The 9,055-nt window shown below is 33.8% G+C and overlaps 1 protein-coding gene across 1 annotated transcript; it reads right to left on the bottom strand.

Annotated features, from left to right (window-relative positions):
* Positions 1–1,424: 1,424 nt before the first annotated feature.
* Positions 1,425–8,695, bottom strand: LOC105265176 (peroxidase). The gene is made up of 14 exons (XM_011302541.1): positions 8,494–8,695; positions 7,416–7,509; positions 5,820–6,033; positions 5,188–5,378; positions 4,571–4,747; positions 3,905–4,095; positions 3,640–3,835; positions 3,285–3,482; positions 3,065–3,212; positions 2,818–2,977; positions 2,582–2,752; positions 2,249–2,447; positions 2,038–2,143; positions 1,425–1,663 (listed from the first exon to the last, which is right to left on the bottom strand). The coding sequence occupies exons 2-14, from the start codon at positions 7,498–7,500 to the stop codon at positions 1,522–1,524; spliced, it is 2,178 nt and encodes a 725-aa protein (XP_011300843.1). The 5' UTR covers positions 7,501–7,509; positions 8,494–8,695; the 3' UTR covers positions 1,425–1,521.
* Between the last annotated feature and the right edge of the window lie 360 nt (positions 8,696–9,055).

Here is a 9,055-nt window from a genome sequence, read left to right as displayed (position 1 = left end):
CCAAGTGCCATTTGGTCAAAAAGTGAAAAAAATTAAAAATCATGCCCCGAGGGCCAACTCACGCTTATTATGACTCGCGGGGGCCTCCGTAACTCAGATCCATTCACCTTTCCTTGGAATTTTCATTATTGCGTGAATGGTGAATTTTTTTGGAAATTTCCCAGGTGCCATTTGGTCAAAAAGTGAAAAAAATTCAAAATCACGTCCCGAGGGCTAATTCACGCTTATTATGAATCGCGGGGGCCTCCGTAACTCAGATCCATTCCCTTTTTTTTGGAATTTTCATTACTGCGTGAATAGTGAATTTGTTTTGAAAATTTTTCAAAGGGTAATTTTTCAAAAAATGAAAACATTAAAAGGGAGAATGAACCCTCGTGCAGTGATTTTGACCAAGGCGCTTTTGCCATACGTGTATGGCTTTTGCCATGCGTGTACGGCTTTCGCCATACGTGTATGGCAAGAAAGGACCTAAAAATATGGTAAACGTTACCTTGGGCGTATGGCAATTGCCATACACTGTATCTCTAGACACTGCCTAACACAAAACAAAATAATTTGTGTTTTCTATAGACGAACCCATCCTTATCTCTTGTTTGACGAATATTAAAAAATCCTGGTAATCGGTAATGGATATTTAATTTTTTCAGCTCATTTAATGATTCCGTTTCAATACAATGTTTTTTTCGACTAGGCTTTTTTCTCCAGTGTAATTATATCAATTCTTTCCACGGTAATAATCTTACCACAAATACATTCACCATAGTTTCTCGAGAAGCGGTAATAAATTGTATACCAAAGCCAGTCAGGTCAGTCTGGTCATCATGAGAAATTCAAAAGATTAGTTGCATAATGTAAAATTGTACGCTATCCGTGATGGATTCAAATTAATACAGCTTTAAAAAAAAAACCACTCTACTCGTTATTAAGATAGTGAATGTTAAATTCAACTGTGGTAGACCACTGCGACTTACTTCTCCAAAAGTAATTAATTAGTATATTTTATTGTTCATCAGTTCACGCGATGCGAAAAAAACGATGGCAATGAAAACTTTCCCATTTGACGGCTACTGATTGTTACATTGTTTCGTGAAGAAAACAAAAAGTATAAATTATGGACTGCCATTATAGTACCATTAAATCGTATTCTTGTGCGATTTTGTGATTTTGAAAGACATGTCATTGAGCAACATGTCAAACTACTTAGCAACCAATAATGTTACCGTTTTCAGTGCCTTAGGGTCCAATTCGATTACTTATATTATGTTGATACAACGATATTTCACATTCGTTTTGCATATAAAATAACATTTATTGAATACTACAATAACAAAAAATACAAAAAAAAGATGAAAATAATTTTCAAACTTAATCATCTCGATTGCGATACGTAAAGAGAACAATAATGAAAACAAAAACAATGAAAATAATAATAAAAACAAATTTACTTTTAAAAAATGGTAATTGGTAACCATTCTCCATCAATTTCAATAAAATGATAGCTAATGGCAGCACTACTCAACATCATTTTTTATACAAACTATTTAAGTTTTGGGAGTTTCGATGTAGCTCGCCCATGGTTGCATGCATGGTTATGGATGGTGCAAAGTCCCTCCATAATGTCAAATCAATTTCCGGTAGACTGCTGCATTTTGTGATGGGATTCCTTGGAAATAAAAAAAAAATTGATGAAGGAATTTGCAATCAACTACTAAAGCCTTCATAGCAATAACTGTGAAATGGTTTGAGTATCTCATTTTTCTTTGTGAGAATGAATGAGATATATACCGCATTTTCATCTAACGTATATCGAATATACGATATTGTCGACTGAAATGTAAGTGAATATAATGAAGAATGATCGCCTAGTTGATGCTCCTTTTTAAATATAGACAAAATTTATCACTTATCGGTTTTTTAAATATCTATCTTTGAAATTAATGGTTTTAAGAGTATTTGCTAAATAACATAATCTCAATCTACACACTCGTATCTGAGCAGTTGCCTAACGATAACCAAACAAACAATTTATAAACTTACGTTAATGATGGAATTTCAAATGCTCGTCGCTGCATGTTTAAGACATTATTACTGTTATCGCACAACAACCTGCCTATGCTTGCCTTGCGAATTTCTCTCAATTGTTCTGGTTTTTTGGAAAAAATTGAAGCACTAATTAAATATCATTCAAATGGCTATAAAAATGAAAGAAATGATATATTCATGAATAACAAAAGACGGGAGTCATTACCTCGAGTGAAGGTAACGTCAGGATTCGGAGATTCATACCAGAATCGATCACCAACTCGACTGCGATAAAACTGCTCAATCAGAATGCAAATGAAAGTCGGCCCTGTTAATGCACCTGGTACATTTTCCTCCAAAGAACCTCCAACCGTTAAGTCAACATCATCAGGGATTTCGTATAATTGTGATAGTTTATCAACGTTCTGGAATGCAAAATTATATGGCAATTGAATGAACATTTTATGCATTAGTTATATAATTAAATTAAGTATATATGAAAATAGACGAATAATTTCACGAAAAGAGAAGAGAAATATGTCAATTAAAAGAGCTGTACCAATGGTGAAATGGTATCACTAAAATCATTCCAAGTTTGGGCCCTCTTGAGTCCACAGAAATCTCTGTAATCATTATAACTTGCCAATCCATGATCCCGATTTCTCTGAATATCAGTGGCTCTCAAATCTCCACCTAAACTATTTCTACCTCGGAAGAGGAAGACTGTAATCTGGGGAGAAACATTACAAAACATCAATTCATGAAAATTGTCAATAAATTATAATGATCACTCACCTCTCTGTCATAAAATTCATCTCTAATCTGTTCGGGTTGATCAGCCAGTCCTCTTGTCAATGCATCCATATTATTGGCTTGTTCAATAATGCTAGGCCTCATAAACCAGTCACTGAGTCTCAACAAACTCGGCGATGCAGAACGATCTTCCATAATGAGTCTAAAACCCACAGTGTGTTGCATTAAAATTCATAATCTATTGTAATAATAATATTCTAAATAAAAAATGTATCATTATTTCAATTACTTGAGATATCCAGCGATAAGCGAATGAAATACACGGAAGGCTGCATTAGAATGTTCATTAATAACGCTTGGATTAACACTGGGATCATAATCATCGATATAATCATCAGTATCATAGGCTATTTTATATTTCAAGACATTTTCGGTACCTAAATAGCAGTGAAAATATTGAGTATTTAATTATACGTGTATACGCAATAGTATGCATTAAGTAATCTTACCAATAATAATAGGTAGCCATTCATAATAAGATATATGTTGATGGATGGCTATTGTAATGCGTCTCGTTTCTTGATAAACTGTCTCATCGTTCCAATGTGGATTAATTCGTGAGAGCACTCCAGCAATTCTGTTATGCTCACGAAGTAGAATAATCTGGAGAACTGTTAGTTGAGTATTTTGATTAACTCGATCATCTCCTGTATAATTGAATGAATTAATATAAAAATTAAAATAAATTTACACCATGTTTCTACATTTAAGGTAAACAATTTGATTTATCACAAATAGGTAATTGAATTAGAAAGCAATTTCTCAATTACTTGATAAAATTAGTGCTTTAATATCATTAATTACCAGCCACGTAACAGACGTCACTTGGTGAGCGGATGTCACATGACATGGAAGCATTGGAGTTGGTCGGTGGCCATTCTCTTTGGCCCCTTATCTCGGTTTTAAGACGGCCACCTATTAACGTGCGAAGATTCATAGCTTTTCGATCTGAGGATCCGTATACGAGAGAAAGATCCAGAAACTGAGTGACCATCGTTATCTACAGTATGTAATTGATTATTTATGGATAAAATCTATGTGTAATTTGTGTGATTTTACATTAGTTTACCTGTTCAGCGGCACTCTTCGACTGGGGACAACCGAGGAGGCGATCAGTTATAGCACGCTCGAAAGTTAAACATTGTTGATTTGTATAATCCGGATCTTCGGGACCTACAACGATCGGAAAACACGTTGGATCGTTGAAATTGTTTTGGGCGAGACGATTGTTGTTTGTACAGCATGGGCCACTTGGAGCATCTGAAATTTTTCATAACTAATGACGTATAAGTCATGATATGTCAGTTCATTTAAATGCTCCTCCAATTTTTATTATATAAAATAAAAGAAATAATGCTTCCTTCCAACTGTAAAGTCTAAAAAGCACTCAGTACTTTCTGTTACTATCTCCAATGAACACTTATGCATTCATTTATGGAACTTTTTCTGTTAAAACAAAGATATTTAAAGATATTTAAACGATTTATCTTATTAGTTATGATTTCCTCCTGGAATAAATTCGATGCATCATTCAGTTTTAAAATTCCTATTTCCCATAGGCGAATCATCAATAAAAATATCCAAATAGTGAATTTGTTGCGATATTTATTAGCATTTAACAACTGCCATGCTATGCGCAAAATTGTTTCTCATTAGCTTGCATTAATTGACATTTGCCATATTTCTTGAGTAAGTTTAATTGCATGGAAATTAATAGAGGGAAATATTTACTCACGGAACATGGATAAAGTTCCCAGCTCAGCCATATCGTGAGTAATAATTTGACCCCACTGCATAGTAGCAAGCGTCCATTGTGGATCCTTGATCCTCATTTCGGGGAATAATGTGTGACTGAGAAGTCGAGAACGAGGCAATGGATTTCCACTTTTCGCTAAGGCCGGTGTCCATATACCTACACACATGTATTCCATTCATCACCACCCCTCAAATGCTACACTTACAATCTTGCAAGTAAAAATGTATTTTTTTTCTTTTTTTTTTTTAATTCTTGTGGAATATCATATGATATTTAAACGGATGTGACAAAATAGTTATCAAAACCAGCGCAATGTGGAAATGATTAATGACATTCGTATTCTTCCCACAAAACCACTATAGCATAACGTTGCAATATCTCTCGCGTGACAATTGCACCTCAAATCTCTATCGGAATCATGATCACACACCTGCGAGTAGCAAGTGAATCACGAATTTATTTCCCAACAATTTTTTTTTGAAGACTCGAAGCGGTAAAATGAAGTAACTTATAACTATGTCGTATAAATAACTTCCTGAGGCAGCGAAAAAAAAGCCATAAAAAATGTAGGGTAACTTTGCTAATAGAAATCTCACCATCTGAATATATTGGTGGTAATAGTCGGGCGTAACGCGTTTGCGCCATACCCCACGTGGGATTGTCAAGGTTGTTGCAAGATCCGTCTATAGTACGATAGCTGGTGCGTCGGCATAGCTTGGACGATTCACCTCCACAGCTCTGGTTGGTTCGCCGTGGCGAGACATTTTCAGTGAACCCTTGTCCTGGTCTGTGTGAAATTCAAATTAACAAACACTCATTCTAATTATTATTATTATTATTGTTGCCATTATTATTATTTAACTATTTTTTTTAGGAGAATACTTAATAATAGAGGGCATGGAGGGCCTCAATGAGAACATAACTATTTTCTGTGGTTTTAGAAACATCATAGAGAAGAAAAATCCACCACACAGTCAAACTATATATGAAAAAAAAAAAAAAAAATGGTTTACTTCAATACCATTTCGTCAAATCCAATTGTCCCACTTTTTTTTTCAAATTTCAATATTCTTTCGACGGTTTGTATATAAAAATTCTTATCATGATCGACATCAATAAACAACTTTCCACTTTAGAGGGTGCAGTCACTAAACTAGCAGGTTTCATTCATTATGAGAATATATATTTCAGATAATTATTTTCTTGCAGAGTATTTCTGATTGCTCACGTGATGTAAACAGCCGATACCGGTGGCCGATGTAGGAATTGCACGTTCGGAGTTAGGAAGTCAAAACTTGCGTGTGTAGAAGCATGATCAGAAGAGAGTTGATTCGACGGTTCCGTATTGTAAGTGAAGTAATTACGCAGTGAGCTGAAGAATGAATTGAAACTCCACGTATCACCGGTTGTTATTGGTTGCAGTGATCTAGTATCTCTAGGCACTACGCAGTGAAAGATATGAAAGAAAAAAAAACAGAAAGATACAGATTAAAAATGAAAAATTATTCATGTTTATGTCTTTTACAATAAAAAAAAACTTGCATATTTGGAAATTGCATATAAAGTGGCCGTTTGAATTGATGGTGAAAGGGCCTCTTGTACCTCACATTATTTAGCTTAGCGATTATCTGCGGTTGTCACGATCACTGTTCTCACGATTGCAACCGCCCTATTATGTTCTTTCTGAGACATTAACTTGAACAAGACTTTTAGATCTATTTGGACTTGAGTTTTCTGGTTAGGAGCGTGGATAAATCTCGGCCGTTAAGAACTCTGTGATGGAATAGGTACGCTTAAATATTTTCTTTCGATTGGGGAGAATCATTTGAATCGTTCTTGTATTGCGTGGAAAGTACCATTTCTTTTTTTCTCATAATAGGATTTTTTGTCAAATTCATTACCTATTCGATTATCTGGCTCATCTTTACAGAAACCACTGAATGAGATTATCAATTCAAAACCAAATAGACGAAAAAAGTTTTAGAAAACAAAATAAATCATATGGACTGTATGATTTCATAAGAAAGAATGGCCGAGAATTTTTTGTCTTGGATCTTTGTAACTGGAATTTAATCTGCTAGAACAGTTTTTACAATGGCAATGTTCGTCTATCGTGCAATTTTAACAAACACTAGGAATTAAATTGAAATTTACACCGTTTTATTTTAACTTAACTTTCCATTTTCAATACTTCCATTTTCATTTTTCAAGTGTTATTTCCTAGTCATTTCATGTTTTTCAAAATTTGAAGAATCCATTCACAAATTATAACGCAGGTTTATCTTGTGCAAGTAAGTGATTTCTTCATATTAAATCACGCGTAATTGCTATTTTTGTCTATTAACGATTTCGACGAGTTTCCTTTGTTGGACAAGGCCAGCAAATTAGTAAAGATTGTTTGAGCAATCAGTGCGCCTCTATCCTCCCTTGTTACACTCATTTGTCAACTTATTGGATTGTACCATTATAGCGCCTTTTCCAACATTTATTACAACTTTTTTCCCTTTTCATTCTAAAAATGTAGGTCCACCACTTGTCCATTCTGCCAATCAACGTCGTGATCATAAAATTTACATTACCTTTACTTTTCAGGACAATCGATTCAATTATATTTTCCTTAGTTTTTTTTTTTATTTAAGCATTGTTTAGTAACATATATGATGCAATTTTCCAATGGGAATTAATCACATTGCTTAACTTTGGGCATGAAAAAAATGGGATGGAGAAGGAACTAGAAAGTAATGCAAGTAATGTGATAATAGATCAATCATTGTAGATTTTCATTGGCATACTACAACAGAGATTCATTAATACAAAACTTTACCTGATTTCGTTAACACTGGCAGTTCAACGGTCATCACTGAGTGAAGTAAAAAAAAAGCTCCAATCAGTAGAATTTTCGTATCCATTTTATCGACCTGCAATTTATGTATTATTAATTGGATGCATTGTATTGAATAACCTGCGGTAAATCTTGTTGATGGGTTCATTAAAACACTTCTAAAATTAATGTACAAGATAGTGAAAAATTTATTTAATAACCGAATTAAACTATGAAAATATAAAAAATATCTAACAAGTGAATTCCAGTCGTTAAGTAGGTCCATGACGTTATTTCTCACTAACAATTTATCGCGCTTTCCCCCATAAGGTAAAAAGTATGAAAATTCTTCTGAAGTCAGTTACAACCAACTCCCTGGGACCATGATTCTACGGTATGTACATGAGCCTAAATCATGTACATAAGTGAAAGGAAAACTAGAACAAGGATCTCAATGTTTTTTCGGAGAACCTGCGGAGAAAAATCATTTGACACATACGTTTAAGCCCTATTCGGCAAGCGCTATAAAATTTCATTGTTATTCTTTTTTTTTACCATATGGTTCAGTTTATGAACTATCGATCGAACATGATTTTTAGTTTGAATTCAATGTGGTTACCCTAAAATATATTTTTAAAAATGGGAATAAGTTAGTATTGTGGAAGACCCTGTAGAGTCAACATTTCAATTTGCCCCCCTTCAAAAATTTTCACTCTTTTTTCATCAGCTTTTTATAGCCGCTGGAGTGATTTCCGCAACAAAAATTTTAACCCCAGTTTTAATATATTTTATGGCAACGAGTTTATTATATTTTGGGAGGTATTTCAAATGAATCTTGCAACAACTAAAATGAAATAAATTATTCACAGCGCTTCCGGCTAAATCTATTGAATAATAAAAAAAATACAGTAGTGACACTGCAAGGCTTTTTTTTATACGAATTCATATTGTAATCGATCCCCTTGATTCCGATGATCTTTCAAGAGCAGAGAGAGGGCTAGATGAAGATATGTTTTTTGTAAAAATTTCACTGTTTTCATTGTAATTTTGTTCAACTCTAAAATACTTTCCGAATACTTACCCCAATGGAAATTGACGAATTTCAATTTGTCCTATTTTCTGTTAATGTATAGTTTGAAGAAACTTCGTTCAGTATAAAAAAAAAAAAAACATCAAATAAAAAGAACGAGAATCACTGAACAATTACACAGTAGAAAAATCAAATAGTTTCTGTCCTTCTTATTGCAATAAAAATTATATGAAATCACGTCTCAAACTTTGACGTTTCGATTTAACAGTTCAACTGAAATACTGAACGGTTTGCATGAAGCTTATAAATGACGGGAGAAAGTACCAGGGTACAATCCCCCTATTCTTTTAACCCCCTACTACCCGGTTAAAAATGCAAGCTGATGCCGTTCCAATTTTTCATTCCCCCACTGCACAACTCTCTTATTCTCCCAAATAAATCAAAATAATAGAAATTTGTGGATTAAGCAGGCCATTCAAGCCCAATAAAGTCTCCTTTTTGTTGCCAAGTGTGAGAAAATCATAAAAAATCTTCTACTTTTGGTGATTTTTTTTCTTTGGTATGATAACTCAAAATTTTTAATATGGATTTTATCAATAATTGCTGAATTACT

Source organism: Fopius arisanus, unplaced genomic scaffold (genome assembly GCF_000806365.1).
Source record: "Fopius arisanus strain USDA-PBARC FA_bdor unplaced genomic scaffold, ASM80636v1 scaffold00001, whole genome shotgun sequence".
NCBI classification, from domain to species: Eukaryota; Metazoa; Arthropoda; class Insecta; order Hymenoptera; family Braconidae; genus Fopius; species Fopius arisanus.
This window is presented reverse-complemented; position numbering and strand designations above follow the sequence as displayed.